This window comes from Papaver somniferum, chromosome 4 (genome assembly GCF_003573695.1).
Source record: "Papaver somniferum cultivar HN1 chromosome 4, ASM357369v1, whole genome shotgun sequence".
Classification (NCBI taxonomy): Eukaryota; Viridiplantae; Streptophyta; class Magnoliopsida; order Ranunculales; family Papaveraceae; genus Papaver; species Papaver somniferum.
The window spans coordinates 123,461,525-123,482,839 of record NC_039361.1 but is presented as its reverse complement, the minus strand read 5'-3'; the positions used below and the strand labels follow the sequence as shown (position 1 = coordinate 123,482,839).

The 21,315-nt window shown below is 28.0% G+C and overlaps 1 protein-coding gene across 1 annotated transcript in view; it reads left to right on the top strand.

Moving 5' to 3' along the window:
• The window catches only part of LOC113273077 (ELKS/Rab6-interacting/CAST family member 1-like), a 47,622-nt gene that overhangs the window by 24,307 nt on the left and 2,000 nt on the right, over window positions 1-21,315 (top strand). The window contains exon 5 of the mRNA XM_026522845.1: window positions 17,453-18,046. Within this exon, the coding sequence (XP_026378630.1) occupies window positions 17,453-18,046 (594 nt within the window). The remainder of the gene's footprint in view (window positions 1-17,452; window positions 18,047-21,315) is intronic.

Here is a 21,315-nt window from a genome sequence, read left to right as displayed (position 1 = left end):
TTTGACTTCCTTCATATTTTCTTGAATCAACGTACATAGAAATGCAATTTTTATTGCCTAAGAACACATTAATTGTAATTACAATACATTTTTCAAAATATTTCTTTTAAAGATGAGTTTATCTAGTTTACAATCTAGTCTGAGAAATCAATTTCCGACTTATAACGAAATGTGTAGACTTTTTTGAGTTAACGTATATAAAATTCAACATTTTTATGAACTCTTTCTTTTTATGTTGGCTTTGCCTTTCTATTTGATTCAAGATAGATGAAATTTGTTAGGATTTGGATTAGTTCTGCATGGCCTTTCATCTTTCTTCTATTCTGAAATTTGACTTCCTTAATATTTTCTTGAATCAACGTACATAGAAATGCAATTTTTACTAGACGTATTGCCTTAGAACATATTAATTGTAATTACAATACATTTTTCAAACTTTTTCTGCTAAAGATGAGTTTATCTAGTTAACAATTTAGTCTCAGAAATAAACTTACGACTTATAACGAAGTGTGTAGACTTTTTTGAGTTAACGTATATTAAATTCAACATTTTTATGAACTCTTTGTTTTTGTGTTTGCTTTGTGTTTTTATTTGATTCAAGATAGATGAAATTTGTTAGGATTTGGATTAGTTCTGCATGGTGTTTCATCCTTCTTCTATTGTGAAATTTGACTTCCTTCATATTTTCTTGAATCAACGTACATAGAAATGCAATTTTTACTAGACGTATTGCCTTAGAACATATTAATTGTAATGACAATACATTTTTCAAACTTTTTCTGTTAAAGATGAGTTTATCTAGTTTACAATTTAGTCTCAGAAATCAATTTCCGACTAATAACGAAATGTGTAGACTTTTTTGAGTTAACATATATAAAATTCAACATTTTTATGAACTCTTTCTTTTTGTGTTGGCTTTGTCTTTCTATTTGATTCAAGATAGATGAAATTTGTTATGATTTGGATTAGTTCTGCATGGTGTTTCATCTTCTATTGTGAAATTAGACTTCCTTCATATTTTCTTGAATCAACGTACATAGAAATGCAATTTTTACTAGACGTATTGCCTTAGAACATATTAATTGTAATTACAATACATTTTTCAATCTTTTTCTGTTAAAGATGAGTTTATCTAGTTTACAATTTAGTCTCAGAAATCAATTTCCGACTTATAACAAAATGTGTAGACTTTTTTGAGTTAACGTATATAAAATTCAGCATTTTAATGAACTCTTTCTTTTTATATTGGCTTTGTCTTTCTATTTGATTCATGATAGATGAAATTTGTTAGGATTTGGATTAGTTCTGCATGGTCTTTCATCTTTCTTCTATTGTGAAATTTGACTTCCTTCATATTTTCTTGAATCAACGTACATGGAAATGCAATTTTTACTAGACGTATTACCTTAGAACATATTAACTGTAATTACAATACATTTTTCAAACTTTTTTTATTAAAGATGAGTTTATCTAGTTTACAATTTAGTCTCAGAAATCAATTTCCGACTTATAACGAAATGTGTAGACTTTTTTGAGTTAACGTATATAAAATTCAACATTTTTATGAACTCTTTCTTCTTGTGTTGGCTTTGTCTTTCTATTTGATTCAAGATAGATGAAATTTGTTAGGATTTGGATTAGTTCTGCATGGTCTTTCATCTTTCTTTTATTGTGAAATTTGACTTCCTTCATATTTTCTTGAATCAACGTACATAGAAATGCAATTTTTACTAGAATTATTGCCTTAAAACAAATTAATTGTAATTACAATACATTTTTCGAACTTTTTCTGTTAAAGATGAGTTTATATAGTTTACAATTTAGTCTCAGAAATCAATTTCCGACTTATAACGAAATGTGTAGACTTTTTTGAGTTGACGTATATAAAATTCAGCATTTTAATGAACTCTTTCTTTTTATATTGGCTTTGTCTTTCTATTTGATTCAAGATAGATGAAATTTGTTAGGATTTGGATTAGTTCTGCATGGTCTTTCATCCTTCTTCTATTGTGAAATTTGACTTCCTTCATATTTTCTTGAATCAACGTACATAGAAATGCAATTTTTACTAAACGTATTGCCTTAGAACATATTAATTGTAATTACAATACATTTTTCAAACTTTTTCTGCTAAAGATGAGTTTATCTAGTTTACAATTTAGTCTCAGAAATCAATTTCCGACTTATAAAAAAGTGTGTAGACTTTTTTAAGTTAACGCATATATAATTTATCATTTTTATGAACTCTTTCTTTTTGTGTTGGCTTTGTCTTTCTTTTTGATTCAAGATAGATGCAATTTATTAGGATTTGTATTACTTCTGCATGGTCTTTAATCCTTCCTCTATTCTGAAATTTGACTTCCTTCATATTTTCTTGAATCAACGTACATAAAAATGCAATTTTTACTAGTCGTATTGCCTCCGAACATATTAATTGTAATTACTGTATATTTTTCAAAATTTTTCTGTTAAAGATGAGTTTATCGAGTTTACAATTTAGTCTCAGAAATCAATTTCCGACTTATAACGAAGTGTGTAGACTTTTTTGAGTTAACATATATAAAGTTTAACATTTTTATGAACTGTTTCTTTTTGTGTTGGCTTTGTCTTTCTATTTGATTCAAGATAGATGAAATTTGTTAGGATTTGGATTAGTTCTGCATGGTGTTTTATCCTTCTTCTATTGTGAAATTTGACTTCCTTCATATTTTCTTGAATCAACGTACATAGAAATGCAATTTTTACTAGACGTATTGCCCTAGAACATATTAATTGTAATTACAATACATTTTTCAAACTTTTTCTGTTAAAGATGAGTTTATCTAGTTTTCAATTTAGTCTCAGAAATCAATTTCCGTCTTATAACGAAATGTATAGACTTTTTTTAGTTAACGTATATAACATTCAACATTTTTATGAACTCTTTCTTTTTATGTTGGCTTTGTCTTTCTATTTGATTCAAGATAGATGGAATTTGTTAGGATTTGAATTAGTTCTGCATGGCCATTCATCTTTGTTCTATTGTGAAATTTGACTTTCTTCATATTTTCTTAAATCAACTTTCATAGAAATCAATTTTTACTAGACGTATTGCCTTAGAACATATTAATTGTAATTACAATACATTATTCAAACTTTTTCTGTTAAAGATGAGTTTATCTAGTTTACAATTTAGTCTCAGAAACCAATTTCCGACTTATAAAAAAGTGTGTAGACTTTTTTAAGTTAACGTATATAAAATTTAACATTTTTATGAACTCTTTCTTTTTGTGTTGGCTTTGTCTTTCTTTTTGATTCAAGATAGATGCAATTTATTAGGATTTGTATTACTTCTGCATGCTCTTTAATCCTTCCTCTATTGTGAAATTTTACTTCCTTCATATTTTCTTGAATCAACGTACATAGAAATGCAATTTTTACTAGTCGTATTGCCTTAGAACATATTAATTGTAATTACTATATATTCTTAAAACTTTTTCTGTTAAAGATGAGTTTATCGAGTTTACAATTTAGTCTCAGAAATCAACTTCCGACTTATAACAAAGTGTGTAGACTTTTTTGAGTTAACATATATAAAGTTTAACATTTTTATGAACTGTTTCTTTTTGTGTTGGCTTTGTCTTTCTATTTGATTCAAGATAGATGAAATTTGTTAGGATTTGGATTAGTTCTGCATGGTGTTTCATCCTTCTTCTATTGTGAAATTTGACTTCCTTCATATTTTCTTGAATCAACGTACATAGAAATGCAATTTTTACTAGACGTATTGCCTTAGAACATATTAGTTGTAATTACAATACATTTTTAAAACTTTTTCTGTTAAAGATGAGTTTATCTAGTTTTTAATTTAGTCTCAGAAATCAATTTCCGTCTTATAACGAAATGTATAGACTTTTTTTAGTTAACGTATATAACATTCAACATTTTTATGAACTCTTTCTTTTTATGTTGGCTTTGTCTTTCTATTTGATTCAAGATAGATGGAATTTGTTAGGATTTGGATTAGATCTGCATGTCCATTCATCTTTGTTCTATTGTGAAATTTTACTTTCTTCATATTTTCTTGAATCAACGTTCATAGAAATCAATTTTTACTAGACGTATTGCCTTAGAACATATTAATTGTAATTACAATACATTATTCAAACTTTTTCTGTTAAAGATGAGTTTACCTAGTTTAGAATTTAGTTCCAGAAATCAATTTCCGACTAATAACGAAGTGTGTAGACTTTTTTGAGTTAACGTACATTAAATTCAACATTTTTATGAACTCTTTCTTTTTAGTTTGGCTTTGTCTTTCTATTTGATTCAATATAGATAAAATTTGTTAGGATTTGGACTAGTTATGCATGGTCTTTCGTCCTTCTTCTATTCTGAAATTTGACTTCCTTAATATTTTCTTGAATCAACGTACATAGAAATGCAATTTTTACTAGACGTATTGCCTTAGAACATATTAATTGTAATTACAATACATTTTTCAAACTTTTTCTGCTAAAGATGAGTTTATCTAGTTAACAATTTAGTCTCAGAAATAAACTTACGACTTATAACGAAGTGTGTAGACTTTTTTGAGTTAACGTATATTAAATTCAACATTTTTATGAACTCTTTGTTTTTGTGTTTGCTTTGTGTTTTTATTTGATTCAAGATAGATGAAATTTGTTAGGATTTGGATTAGTTCTGCATGGTGTTTCATCCTTCTTCTATTGTGAAATTTGACTTCCTTCATATTTTCTTGAATCAACGTACATAGAAATGCAATTTTTACTAGACGTACTGCCTTAGAACATATTAATTGTAATTACAATACATTTTTCAAACTTTTTCTGCTAAAGATGAGTTTATCTAGTTTACGATTTAGTCTCAGAAATCAATTTCCGACTTATAAAAAAGTGTGTAGACGTTTTTGAGTTAACGTATATAAAACTCAACATTTTTATGAACTCTTTCTTTTTGTGTTGGCTTTGAATTTCTATTTGATTCAAGATAGATGAAATTTATTAGGATTTGGATTAGTTCTGCATGGTCATTCATCCTTCTTCTATTGTGAAATTTGACTTCCTTCATTTTTTCTTGAATGAACATACATAGAAATGCAATTTTTACCAGACGTATTGCCTTAGAACATATTAATTGTGATTATAATACATTTTTCAAACTTTTTGTGTTAAGGATGAGTTTATCTAGCTTACAATTTAGTTTCAGAAATCAATTTTAGACTTAGAACGAAGTGTGTAGACCTTTTTGAGTTATAAAATTCAATATTTTTATGAACTCTTTCTTTTTGTGTTGGTTTTGTCTTTCTACTTGATTCAAGATAGATAGAATTTGTTAGGATTTGAATTATTTCTGCTTGGTCTTTCGTCCTTCTTCTATAGTGAAATTTGACTTCCTTCATATATTCTTGAATCAACGTACATAGAAATGCAATTTTTAATAGACGTACTGCCTTAGAACATATTAATTGTGATTAAAATACATTTTTAAAACTTTTTCTGTTAAAGATGAGTTTATCAAGTTTACAATTTAGTTTCAAAAATCAATTTCAGACTTATAACGAAGTGCTAGACTTTTTTGAGTTAACGTATATAAAACTCAACATTTTTATGAACTCTTTCTTTTTGTGTTGGCTTTGTCTTTCTATTTGATTCAAGATAGATGAAATTTGTTAGGATTTGGATTAGTTTTGCATGGTCATTCATCCTTCTTCTATTGTGAAATTTGACTTCCTTCATATTTTCTTGAATCAATGTACATAGAAATGCAATTTTTACTAGACGTATTGCCTTAGAACATATTAGTTGTAATTACAATACATTTTTCATTTTTTTTCTGTTAAAGATGAGTTTATTTAGTTTACAATTTAGTCTCAGAAATAAATTTCTGACTTATAACGAAATGTGTAGACTTTTTTGAGTTAACGTATATAAAATTCAACATTTTTATAAACTCTTTCTTTTTGTGTTGGCTTTGTCTTTCTATTTGATTCAAGATAGATGAAATTTGTTAGGATTTGGATTTGTCCTGCATGGTCATTCATCCTTTTTATATTATGAAATTTGACTTCCTTCATTTTTTCTTGAATCAACATACATAGAAATGCAATTTTTACTAGACGTATTGCCTTAGAACATATAAATTGTGATTACAATACATTTTTCAAACTTTTTCTGTTAAAGATGAGTTTATCAAGTTTACAATTTAGTTTCAAAAACCAATTTCAGACATATAACGAAGTGCTAGACTTGTTTGAGTTAACGTATATAAAACTCAACATTTTTATGAACTCTTTCTTTTTGTGTTGGCTTTGTCTTTCTATTTGATTCAAGATAGATGAAATTTGTTAGGATTTGGATTAGTTCTGCATGGTGTTTCATCCTTCTTCTATTGTGAAATTTGACTTCCTTCATATTTTCTTGAATCAACGTACATAGAAATGCAATTTTTACTAGACGTATTGCCTTAGAACATATTAATTGTAATTACAATACATTTTTCAAACTTTTTCTGTTAAAGATGAGTTTATCTAGTTTACAATTTAGTCTCAGAAATCGATTTTCGACTTATAACGAAATGTGTCAACTTTTTTGAGTTAACGTATATAAAATTCAACATTTTTATGAACTCTTTCTTTTTGTGTCGGCTTTGTCTTTCTATTTGTTTCAAGATAGATGAAATTTGTTAGGATTTGGATTAGTTCTGCATGGTCTTTCATCCTTCTTCTATTGAGAAATTTGACTTCCTTCATATTTTCTTGAATCAACATACATAGAAATGCAATTTTCACTAGACGTATTGCCTTAGAACATATTAATTGTAATTACAATACACTTGTATTGGCTTTGTCTTTCAATTTTATTCAAATAGATGAAATTTGTTAGGATTTGGATTAGTTCTGCAAGGTCTTTCATACTTCTTCTATTGTGAAATTTGACTTCCTTCATATTTTCTTGAATCAACGTACATAGAAATGCAATTTTTACTAGAGGTATTGCCTTAGAACATATTAATTGTAATTACAATACATTTTTCAAGCTTTTTCTGTTAAAGATAAGTTTATCTTGTTTACAATTTAGTCTCAGAAATCAATTTTCGACTTATAACGAAATGTGTAGACTTTTTTGAGTTAACGTATATAAAATTCAACATTTTTATGAACTCTTTCTTTTTGTGTTGGCTTTGTCTTTCTATTTGATTCAAGATAGATGAAATTTGTTAGGATTTGGATTAGTTCTGCATGGTCTTTCATCCTTCTTCTATTGTGAAATTTGACTTCCTTCATATTTTCTTGAATCAATGTACATAGAAATGCAATTTTTACTAGACGTATTGCCTTAGAACATATTAATTGTAATTAAAATACATTTTCAAACTTTTTTTGTTAAAGATGACTTTATCTAGTTTACAATTTAATCTCAGAAATAAGTTTCTGACTTATAACGAAATGTGTAAACTTTTTTGAGTTAACATATATTAAATTCAACATTTTTATTTACTCTTTCTTTTTTTGTTGGCTTTGTCTTTCTATTTGATTCAAGATAGATGAAATTTGTTAGGATTTGGATTAGTTCTGCATTGTCTTTCATCCTTCTTCTATTGTGAAATTTGACTTCCTTCATATTTTCTTGAATCAACGTACATAGAAATTACTAGACGTATTGCCTTAGAACATATTAATTGTAATTACAATACATTTCTCAAACTTTTTCTGTTAAAGATGAGTTTATCTAGTTTACAATTTAGTCTCAGAAATCAATTTCCGACTTATAACGAAATGTGTCAACTTTTTTGAGTTAACGTATATAAAATTCAACATTTTTATGAACTCTTTCTTTTTGTGTTGGCTTTGTCTTTCTATTTGATTCAAGATAGATGAAATTTGTTAGGATTTGGATTAGTTCTGCATGGTCTTTCATCCTTCTTCTATTGTGAAATTTGACTTCCTTCATATTTTCTTGAATCAATGTACATAGAAATGCAATTTTTACTAGACGTATTTCCTTAGAACATATTAATTGTAATTACAATACATTTTCAAACTTTTTTTGTTAAAGATGACTTTATCTAGTTTACAATTTAATCTCAGAAATAAATTTCTGACTTATAACGAAATGTGTAAACTTTTTTGAGTTAACATATATTAAATTCAACATTTTTATTTACTCTTTCTTTTTGTGTTGGCTTTGTCTTTCTATTTGATTCAAGATAGATGAAATTTGTTAGGATTTGGATTAGTTCTGCATGGTCTTTCATCCTTCTTCTATTGTGAAATTTGACTTCCTTTATATTTTGTTGAATCAACGTACATAGAAATGCAATTTTTACTAGACGTATTGCCTTAAAACATATTAATTGTAATTACAATACATTTCTCAAACTTTTTCCATTAAAGATGAGTTTATCTAGTTTACAATTTAGTCTCAGAAATCAATTTCCGACTTATAACGAAATGTGTAGACTTTTTTAAGTTAACGCATATTAAGTTCAACATTTTTATGAACTTTTTCTTTTTGTGTTGGATTTGTCTTTCTATTTGATTCAAGATAGATGAAATTTGTTAGGATTTGGATTAGTTCTGCATGGTCTTTCATCCTTCTTCTATTGTGAAATTTGACTTGCTTCATATTTTGTTGAATCAACGTACATAGAAATGCAATTTTTACTAGACGTATTGCCTTAGAACATATTAATTGTGATTACAATACATTTCTCAAACTTTTTCTGTTAAAGATGAGTTTTTCTAGTTTACAATTTAGTCTCAGAAATCAACTTCCGACTTATTACGAAATGTGTAGACTTTTTTGAGTTAACGTATATAAAATTCAACATTTTTATGAACTCTTTCTTTTCGTGTTGGCATTGTTTTTCTATTTGATTCAAGGTAGATGAAATTTGTTAGTATTTGGATTAGTTCTGCATGGTCTTTCATCATTCTTCTATTGTGAAATTTGGCTTCCTTTATATTTTGTTGAATCAACGTACATAGAAATGCAATTTTTACTAGACGTATTGCCTTAGGACATATTAATTGTAATTACAATACATTTTTCAAACTTTTTCTGTTAAAGATGAGTTTATCTAGTTTACAATTTAGTCTCTGAAATCAATTTTCGACTTATAACGAAATGTGTAGACTTTTTTGAGTTAACGTATATTAAATTCAACATTTTTATGAACTCTTTCTTTTTGTGTTGGCTTTGTCTTTCTATTTGATTCAAGATAGATGAAATTTGTTAGGATTTGGATTAGTTCTGCATGGTCATTCATCCTTCTTCTATTGTGAAATTTGACTTCCTTCATATTTTCTTGAATCAATGTACATAGAAATGCAATTTTTACTAGACGTATTGCCTTAGAACATATTAATTGTAATTACAATACATTTTTCATTTTTTTTCTGTTAAAGATGAGTTTATTTAGTTTACAATTTAGTCTCAGAAATAAATTTCTGACTTATAACGAAATGTGTAGACTTTTTTGAGTTAACGTATATAAAATTCAACATTTTTATAAACTCTTTCTTTTTGTGTTGGCTTTGATTTTCTATTTGATTCAAGATAGATGAAATTTGTTAGGATTTGGATTTGTCCTGCATGGTCATTCATCCTTTTTATATTATGAAATTTGACTTCCTTCATTTTTTCTTGAATCAACATACATAGAAATGCAATTTTTACTAGACGTATTGCCTTAGAACATATAAATTGTGATTACAATACATTTTTCAAACTTTTTGTGTTAAAGATGAGTTTATCTAGTTTACAATTTAGTTTCAGAAATCAATTTCAGACTTAGAAAGAAGTGTTTAGACATTTTTGAGTTATAAAATTCAATATTTTTATGAACTCTTTCTTTTTGTGTTGGTTTTGTCTTTCTACTTGATTCAAGATAGATAGAATTTGTTAGGATTTGGATTATTTCGGCTTGGTCTTTCGTCCTTCTTCTATAGTGAAATTTGACTTCCTTCATATATTCTTGAATCAACGTACATAGAAATGCAATTTTTAATAGACGTACTGCCTTAGAACATATTAATTGTGATTACAATACATTTTTCAAACTTTTTCTGTTAAAGATGAGTTTATCAAGTTTACAATTTAGTTTCAAAAACCAATTTCAGACATATAACGAAGTGCTAGACTTGTTTGAGTTAACGTATATAAAACTCAACATTTTTATGAACTCTTTCTTTTTGTGTTGGATTTGTCTTTCTATTTGATTCAAGATAGATGAAATTTGTTAGGATTTGGATTAGTTCTGCATGGTGTTTCATCCTTCTTCTATTGTGAAATTTGACTTCCTTCATATTTTCTTGAATCAACGTACATAGAAATGCAATTTTTACTAGACGTATTGCCTTAGAACATATTAATTGTAATTACAATACATTTTTCAAACTTTTTCTGTTAATGATGAGTTTATCTAGTTTACAATTTAGTCTCAGCAATCAATTTCCGTCCTATAACGAAATGTATAGACTTTTTTTAGTTAACGTATATAACATTCAACATTTTTATGAACTCTTTCTTTTTATGTTGGCTTTGTCTTTCTATTTGATTCAAGATAGATGAAATTTGTTAGGATTTGGATTAGTTCTTCTTGGTCTTTCATCCTTCTTCTATTGTGAAATTTGACTTTCTTCATATTTTCTTGAATCAGCGTTCATAGAAATCAATTTTTACTAGACGTATTGCCTTAGAACATATTAATTGTAATTACAATACATTTTTCAAACTTTTTCTGTTAAAGATGAGTTTATCTAGTTTACAATTTAGTCTCAGAAATCAATTTCCGACTTATACAGAAGTTTGTAGACTTTTCTGAGTTAACGTATATAAAACTCAACATTTTTATGAACTCTTTCTTTTTGTGTTGGCTTTGTCTTTCTATTTGATTCAAGATAGATGAAATTTATTAGGATTTGGATTAGTTCTGCATGGTCATTCATCCTTCTTCTATTGTGAAATTTGACTTCCTTCATTTTTTCTTGAATGAACATACATAGAAATGCAATTTTTACCAGACGTATTGCCTTAGAACATATTAATTGTGATTACAATACATTTTTCAAATTTTTTCTGTTAAAGTTGAGTTTATCTAGTTTACAATTTAGTCTTAGAAATCAATTTCTGACTTATAACGATATGTGTAGACTTTTTTGAGTTAACGTATATAAAATTCAACATTTTTATGAACTCTTTCTTTTTATGTTGGCTTTATCTTTCTATTTGATTCAAGATATATGGAATTTTTTAGGATTTGGATTAGTTCTGCATGGCCTTTCATCTTTCTTCTATTGTGAAATTTGACTTCCTTCATATTTTCTTGAATCAACGTACATAGAAATGCAATTTTTATTGCCTTAAAACATATTAATTGTAATTACAATACATTTTTCAAAATATTTCTTTTAAACATAAGTTTATCTAGTTTACAATTTAGTCTGAGAAATCAATTCCGACTTATAACGAAATGTGTAGACTTTTTTGAGTTAACGTATATAAAATTCAACATTTTTATGAACTCTTTCTTTTTATGTTGGCTTTGCCTTTCTATTTGATTCAAGATAGATGAAATTTGTTAGGATTTGGATTAGTTCTGCATGGCCTTTCATCTTTCTTCTATTGTGAAATTTGACTTCCTTCATATTTTCTTGAATCAACGTACATAGAAATGCAATTTTTACTAGATGTATTGCCTTGGAACATATTAATTGTAATTACAATACATTTTTCAAATTTTGTCTGTTAAAGATGAATTTATCTAGTTTACAATTTAGTCTCAAAAATCAGCTTCCGACTTATAACAAAGTGTGTAGAATATTTTGAGTTAACGTATATAAAATTCAACATATTTATGAACTCTTTATTTTTGTATTGGTTTTTTGTCTTTCTATCTGATTCAAGATAGATGAAATTTGTTAGGATTTGGATTAGTTCTGCTTGGTATTTCAACCTTCTTCTATTGTGAAATTTGACTAACTTGATATTTTCTTGAATCAACGTACATAGAAATGAAATTTTTTATTAGAGGTATTACCTTAGAACATATTAATTGTATTACAATATATTTTCAAACTTTTCTGTTAAAGATGAATTTATCTAGTTCACAAATTAGTCTGAGAAATCAACTTCCGACTTATACGAAGTGTGTAGACTTTTTTGAGTTAACATATATAAAATTCAACACTTTTATGAACTCTTTCTTCTTGTGTTAGCTTTGTCTTTCTATTTGATTCAAGATAGATGAAATTTGTTAGGATTTGGATTAGTTCTGCATGGTCTTTCATCCTTGTTCTATTTTGAAATTTGACTTCCTTCATATTTTCTTGAATCAATGTACATAGAAATGCAATTTTTACTAGACGTATTGCCTTAGAACATATTAATTTTAATTACAATACATTTTTCATTTTTTTCCGTTAAAGATGAGTATATCTAGTTTACAATTTAGTCTCAGAAAACAATTTCCGACTTATAACGAAATGTGTAGACTTCTATGAATTAACGTATATAAAATTCAACATTTTTATGAACTCTTTCTTTTTGTGTTGGTTTTGTCTTTCTATCTGATTCAAGATAGATGAAATTTGTTAGGATTTGGATTAGTGCTGCATGGTCATTCATCCTTTTTCTATTGTGAAATTTGACTTCCTTCATATATTCTTGAATCAACGTACATAGAAATGCAATTTTTAATAGACGTACTTCCATAGAACATATTAATTGTGATTACAATACATTTTTCAAACTTTTTGTGTTAAAGATGAGTTTATCTAGTTTACAATTTAGTTTCAGAAATCAATTTCAGACTTAGAACGAAGTGTGTAGACCTTTTTAAGTTAACTTATATAAAATTCAATATTTTTATGAACTCTTTCTTTTTGTGTTGGTTTTGTCTTTCTACTTGATTCAAGATAGATGGAATTTGTTAGGATTTGGATTATTTCTGCTTGGCCTTTCGTCCTTCTTCTATAGTGAAATTTGACTTCCTTCATATATTCTTGAATCAACGTACATAGAAATGCAATTTTTAATAGACGTACTGCCTTAGAACATATTAATAGTGATTACAATACATTTTTCAAACTTTTTCTGTTAAAGATGAGTTCATCCAGTTTACAATTTAGTTTCAGAAATAATTTTCAGACTTATAACGAAGTGCATAGACGTTTTTGAGTTAAGGTATATTAAATTCAACATTTTTATGAACTCTTTCTTTTTGTGTTGGCTTTGTCTTTCTATTTGATTCAAGATAGATGAAATTTGTTATGATTTTGATTAGTTCGGCATGGTGTTTCATCCTTCTTCTATTGTGAAATTTGACTTCCTTCATATTTTCTTGAATCAACGTACATAGAAATGCAATTTTTACTAGACGTATTGCCTTAGAACATATTAATTGTAATTACAATACATTTTTCAAACTTTTTCTGTTAAAGATGAGTTTATCTAGTTTACAATTTAGTTTCAGAAATCAATTTACGTCTTATAACGAAATGTATAGATTTTTTTTAGTTAACGTATATAACATTCAACATTTTTATGAACTCTTTCTTTTTATGTTGGCTTTGTCTTTCTATTTGATTCAAGATAGATGGAATTTGTTAGGATTTGGATTAGATCTGCATGGCCATTCATCTTTGTTCTATTGTGAAATTTTACTTTCTTCATATTTTCTTGAATCAACGTTCATAGAAATCAATTTTTACTAGACGTATTGCCTTAGAACATATTAATTGTAATTACAATACATTATTCAAACTTTTTCTGTTAAAGATGAGTTTACCTAGTTTAGAATTTAGTTCCAGAAATCAATTTCCGATTAATAACGAAGTGTGTAGACTTTTTTGAGTTAACGTACATTAAATTCAACATTTTTATGAACTCTTTCTTTTTAGTTTGGCTTTGTCTTTCTATTTGATTCAATATAGATAAAATTTGTTAGGATTTGGACTAGTTATGCATGGTCTTTCGTCCTTCTTCTATTCTGAAATTTGACTTCCTTAATATTTTCTTGAATCAACGTACATAGAAATGCAATTTTTACTAGACGTATTGCCTTAGAACATATTAATTGTAATTACAATACATTTTTCAAACTTTTTCTGCTAAAGATGAGTTTATCTAGTTAACAATTTAGTCTCAGAAATAAACTTACGACTTATAACGAAGTGTGTAGACTTTTTTGAGTTAACGTATATTAAATTCAACATTTTTATGAACTCTTTGTTTTTGTGTTTGCTTTGTGTTTCTATTTGATTCAAGATAGATGAAATTTGTTAGGATTTGGATTAGTTCTGCATGGTGTTTCATCCTTCTTCTATTGTGAAATTTGACTTCCTTCATATTTTCCTTAATCAACTTACATAGAAATGCAATTTTTACTAGACGTATTGCCTTAGAACATATTAATTGTAATTACAATACATTTTTCAAACTTTTTCTGTTAAAGATGAGTTTATCTAGTTTACAATTTAGTCTCAGAAATCAATTTCCGACTTATAACGAAATATGTAGACTTTTTTGAGTTAACGTATATAAAATTCAGCATTTTAATGAACTCTTTCTTTTTATATTGGCTTTGTCTTTCTATTTGATTCAAGATAGATGAAATTTGTTAGGATTTGGATTAGTTCTGCATTGTCTTTCATCTTTCTTCTATTGTGAAATTTGACTTCCTTCATATTTTCTTGAATCAACGTACATAGAAATGCAATTTTTACTAGACGTATTGCCTTAGAACATATTAATTGTAATTACAATACATTTTTTAAACTTTTTCTGTTAAAGATGAGTTTATCTAGTTTACAATTTAGTCTCAGAAATCAATTTCCGACTTATAACGAAGTGTGTAGATTTTTTTAGTTAACGTATATAAAATTCAACATTTTTATGAACTCTTTCTTTTTATGTTGGCTTTGTCTTTCTATTTGATTCAAGATAGATGAAATTTATTTGGATTTGGATTAGTTCTGCATGGCCTTTCATCTTTCTTCTATTGTGAAATATGACTTCCTTCATATTTTCTTGAATCAACGTACATAGAAATGCAATTTTTACCAGACTTATTGCCTTAGAACATATTAATTGTAATTACAATACATTTTTCAAACTATTTCTGTTAAAGATGAGTTTATCCAGTTTACAATTTAGTCTGAGAAATCAATTTCCGACTTATAACGAAATGTGTAGACTTTTTTGAGTTAATGTATATAAAATTCAACATTTTTATGAACTCTTTCTTTTTATGTTGGTTTTGTCTTTCTATTTGATTCAAGATAGATGAAATTTTTTAGGATTTGGATTAGTTGTGCATGGCCTTTCATCTTTCTTCTATTGTGAAATTTGACTTCCTTCATATTTTCTTGAATCAACGTACATAGAAATGCAATCTTTACTAGACGTATTGCCTTAGAACATATTAATTGTAATTACAATACATTTTTCAAACTATTTCTGTTAAAGATGAGTTTATCTAGTTTACAATTTAGTATGAGAAATCAATTTCCGACTTATAACGAAATGTGTAGACTTTTTTGAGTTAACGTATATAAAATTCAACATTTTTATGAACTCTTTCTTTTTATGTTGGTTTTGTCTTTCTATTTGATTCAAGATAGATGAAATTTGTTAGGATTTGGATTAGTTCTGCAAGGCCTTTCATCTTTCTTCTATTGTGAAATTTGACTTCCTTCATATTTTCTTGAATCAACATACATAGAAATGCAATTTTTACTAGATGTATTGCCTTAGAACGTATTAATTGTAATTACAATACATTTTTCAAATTTTGTCTGTTAAAGATGAATTTATCTAGTTTACAATTTAGTCTCAAAAATCAACTTCCGACTTATAACGAAGTGTGTAGACTATTTTGAGTTAACGTATATAAAATTCAACATATTTATGAACTCTTTATTTTTGTATTGGTTTTGTCTTTCTATCTGATTCAAGAAAGATGAAATTTGTTAGGTTTTTTTTTGTTAAGTCCAAAGTTTATTATAACAAAAAAATGTAATTACAAGAATTACAAATTTGGAGCACAAAACTCCCTACCCCCATAAACCAAAGCGGTCTAAATAACTTTTAAGAAATAACAAATGTAATAACCACAAAAAAGAAAATTAAAAGAAGCTACCTATATCTATAGCAAACTCCTTTCAATTTACTTCTGCTGCTACCAACTCTATACGATTTGCTCTTAGAAAAAATTTCATCCATAATATCCGTATCAAAAGCATAATTACCCAAGATATCTTCATCTTCATCCACATAAAACTCTCAGTCTTCATCCTCAGTGGAGTTACCAGGAACAAGCTTAATAGGAGACAACTTACTAGGAGATTTTTTCTTTGAATTCATTCTTTCCATTTGCTCCCTCTTTTCTTTGAAATATTCTTGTCTAAAAGCTAGACTTCTAATGAACTGAGCAAGCACATCTTCCAACTGAATATTGCTTGCCACCTCTAATTCTTCCTTAAAATATTGGCTAGTGGAAAGAGAATGTCCGTTTATTTCTCTTTTTGGCGATTTTGGAAAACCAATTTTTTTTCACGTTTAGGGTTTCAAGCTTTACGTATTTGGAATATCAGAATCAATTCTTTGATTCATGATGATTCATTCTTCAGTTAACATTCCTAGTAGCTCAAATCAGAGCCATGCTAAAACAGTTTCTTTTGCTGAAAAAGTTAGGGAACGTAAAACCCTAAATCCAACTTCAGTTGATATTTCTTTGTTACCAAACCCTACTCTTGTTGAGGATGAGCCAGGTCTTGTCATTCCTAATGATTATTATCAGGAAGGGTGTAAGCCATTTTAACATAGCTTCATAGCTAGGCTGGATGCTACAGGTTTAAAGTTTGTGGAGGTTCAAAAAATCCTTGAAAATCAATGGAAACTTAAGAATAGGTGTAAGTTTATACCTATGAGCAAAGGATTCTTTGTTATTATGTTATCATCAGAATTGGACAAGGAGAAGATACGTGCTGAAAAGTGGTTTGTCAATCAACAAATTCTGAGGTTGATTGATTGGTACCCAGGTTTTAATCCTGATAAATAAAGAACGTCCCATGCAGCTGCTTGGGTACGTTTTCTTGGTCTCCCTATTGAGATATGGACTGAGAGATCATTACTTTCTATTGGGAAAATCCTTGGAACACCAATTGTGGTGGATCAAAGAACCCTAAATCTGGAATATGGTCACTTCGCAGCTGTTTTGGTTGATATAGACTTCGCAAAGCATATTCCTGAGCGCATCTCTATCACCGCAGGAGGTAAAAAATTTTGGCAATATGTTGATATACCAAGTTCACCTAAATTATGTTTATCTTGCAATATTATTGGGCATGTTGAGGGTGAATGCAAAAAGAAGAATAGCATGAAGACTGCTGGTAAGGAAAAACAGATTGTTCATAAACCTACAATCCAAGTTTGGCAAGCAAAATCAGCTAAAACTGATGAGGAAGAGGAGCAGTATTTGAATCTGGATAATATGGAGGATAATAAGGTTGGTGCTTCACCTGAGGTTTGTGAAGCTCAGCTTAGGTTTAAAAATGCAATCGCAGCCAAGAAATTGCGTACACAATCTGCTCATGCAGACCATGCAAAAGTTATGCAAGTGACATCTAATACTCAAATTCAGTCCGAGAAGAAGCAAAACTCTGAAGTTCAGTCCGTGTCTGAGTTGGAAACCCACACAAGAGTCGTGAACAAACAAAATTTCATGGCTAAATCTGTGAGCAAAGATGGGATACAGGACGTGAACAAACCAAAAGCTAAAGAAGATAATGCACGTACAGATTCTATCCATGCAGGCCATGCAGATGCACTTGAAGTTATTGATGAAGCTAATCAGTTGGAAAAGGAGCTTGCTAAATATGCTGATGAGTTGCGTGAAGCTCAGATGAAGTTTATTCATTGTAAAAATACTATTGCAGCTCAGAAAGATATAGCTTTACGTAAAAATCGGGAAGACATGGCTGCACAGAGTTTTTCTAAAGACGAATGGAATGAAGTGAAAGGAAAGAAATCCCCTAGTAAAGGTACTTATTTCTCTGTTACTCCTTTGGAGAATGATTATACTCCTTTTGTGGATGAGTTGATGCAAACTGAAGTTGTGGTTAAAAACAAATTTGATGTCCTAGCATCTGAGTTAGGCCTTGATAATGTTATTATTGAGGAGGAGGAGGAGGAACAATTGTAATCTAGTGACTCAGATGTTAGTATGGGCTCTAAAATTTGGGGTGAGGTTGATGCTGACATTTTAGCAAGGAAAAAAGCTAGGAAAGTCTCCAAACAAGCTGCTAATATTATAGCAAAGCGTTCTTTGCAATCTGATTCAAGTTTGGAATCTTCTCCCAGCAAGTCTATTGAGGAATCTCCGAGCCGTAACACTAACATGGAAATTCAAGCGGGGTTGGTTGATACTGTTTTTGATAAGAATAATATTTTGTATATATTAATTGTGATTACAATACACTTTTAAAACTTTTTCTGTTAAAGATGAGTTTATCTAGTTTACAATTTAGTCTCAGAAATCAATTTCCGACTAATAACAAAGTGTGTAGACTTTTTTGAGTTAACGTATATAAAATTTAACATTTTTATGAACTCTTTGTTTTTTTGTTGGATTTGTGTTTCTATTTAATTCAAGATAGATGCAATTTATTAGGATTTGTATTAGTTCTGCATGGTCTTTTATCCTTCCTCTATTGTGAAATTTGAGTTCCTTCATACATAGAAATGCAATTTTTACTAGTCGTATTGCCTTAGAACATATTAATTGTAATTACAATATGTTTTTCAAACTTTTTCTATTAAAGATGAGTTTATCGAGTTTACAATTTAGTCTAAGAAATCAATTTCCGACTTATAACAAAGTGTAGACTTTTTTGAGTTAACGTGTATAAAACTTAACATTTTTATGAACTCTTTCTTTTTGTGTTGGCTTTGTCTTTCTATTTGATTCAAGATAGATGAAATTTTTCAGGATTTGGATTAGTTCTGCTTGGTCTTTCAACCTTCTTCTATTGTGAAATTTGACTTCCTTCTTATTTTCTTGAATCAACGTACAGAAAAATGCAATTTTTACTAGACGTATTGCCTTAGAACATATTAATTGTAATTACAATACATTTTTGCAAACTTTTTCTGTAAAAGATGAGTTTATCTAGTTTACAATTTAGTCTCAGAAATCAATTTCCGACTTATACAGAAGTTTGTAGACTTTTTTGAGTTAACGTATATAAAACTCAACATTTTTATGAACTCCTTCTTTTTGTGTTGGCTTTGTATTTCTATTTGATTCAAGATAGATAAAATTTATTAGTATTTGGATTAGTTCTGCATGGTCATTCATCCTTCTTCTATTGTGAAATTTGACTTCCTTCATTTTTTCTTGAATGAACATACATAGAAATGCAATTTTTACTAGAAGTATTTCCTTAGAACATATTAATTGTAATTACAATACATTTTTCAAACTTTTTCTGTTAAACATGAGTTTATCTAGTTTACAATTTAGTCTCAGAAATCAATTTCCGACTTATAACAAAGTGTGTAGACTTTTTTAAGTTAACGTATATACAATTTAACATTTTTATGAACTCTTTATTTTTGTGTTGGCTTTGTCTTTCTATTTGATTCAAGATTGATGAAATTTATTAGGATTTGGACTAGTTCTGCATGGTCTTTCATCCTTCTTCTATTGTGAAATTTGACTTCCTTCATATTTTCTTGAATCAACGTACATAGAAATGCAATTTTTACTAGTCGTATTGCCTTAGAATATATTAATTGTAATTACAATACATTTTTCAAACTTTTTCTGTTAAAGATGAGTTTATCTAGTTTACAATTTAGTCTCAGAAATCAATTTCCGACTAATAACGAAATGTGTAGACTTTTTTGAGTTAACGTATATAAAATTCAACATTCTTATGAACTCTTTCTTTTTTTGTTGGCTTTGTCTTTCTATTTAATTCAAGATAGATGCAATTTATTAGGATTTGTATTAGTTCTGCATGGTCTTTTATCCTTCCTCTATTGTGAAATTTGAGTTCCTTCATATTTTCTTGAATCAACGTACATAGAAATGCAATTTTTACTAGTCGTATTGCCTTAGAACATATTAATTGTAATTACAATATGTTTTTCAAACTTTTTCTATTAAAGATGAGCTTATCGAGTTTACAATTTAGTCTAAGAAATCAATTTCCGACTTATAACAAAGTGTAGACTTTTTTGAGTTAACGTGTATAAAACTTAACATTTTTATGAACTCTTTCTTTTTGTGTTGGCTTTGTCTTTCTATTTGATTCAAGATAGATGAAATTTTTCAGGATTTGGATTAGTTCTGCTTGGTCTTTCAACCTTCTTCTATTGTGAAATTTGACTTCCTTAATATTTTCTTGAATCAACGTACATAGAAATGCAATTTTTACTAGACGTATTGCCTTAGAACATATTAATTGTAATTAAAATACATTTTTCAAACTTTTTCTGCTAAAGATGAGTTTATCTAGTTAACAATTTAGTCTCAGAAATCAATTTCCGACTTATAACGAAGTGTGTAGACTTTTTTGAGTTAACGTATATAAAATTTAACATTTTTATGAACTGTTTCTTTTTGTGTTGGCTTTGCCTTTCTATTTGATTCAAGATAGATGAAATTTGTCAGGATTTGGATTAGTTCTTCTTGGTCTTTCAACCTTCTTCTATTGTGAAATTTGACTTCCTTCATATTTTCTTGAATCAACGTACAGAGAAATGCAATTTTTACTAGACGTATTGCCTTAGAAAATATTAATTCTAATTACAATACATTTCTCAAACCTTTTCTGTTAAAGATGAGTTTATCAAGTTTACAATTTAGTCTCAGAAATCAATTTCCGACTTATAACGAAGTGTGTAGACTTTTTTTAGTTAACGTATATAAAATTTAACATTTTTATGAACTGTTTCTTTTTGTGTTGGTTTTGTCTTTCTATTTGATTCAAGATAGATGAAATTTGTCAGGATTTGGATTAGTTCTGCTTGGTCTTTCAACCTTCTTCTATTGTGAAATTTGACTTCCTTCATATTTTCTTGAATCAACGTACAGAAAAATGCAATTTTTACTAGACGTATTGCCTTAGAAAATATTATTGTAATTACAATACATTAATCAAACCTTTTCTGTTAAAGATGAGTTTATCGAGTTTACAATTTAGTCTCAGAAATCAACTTCCGACTTATAACGAAGTGTGTAGACTTTTTTGAGTTAACGTATATTAAATTCAACATTTTTATGAACTCTTTCTTTTTGTGTTGG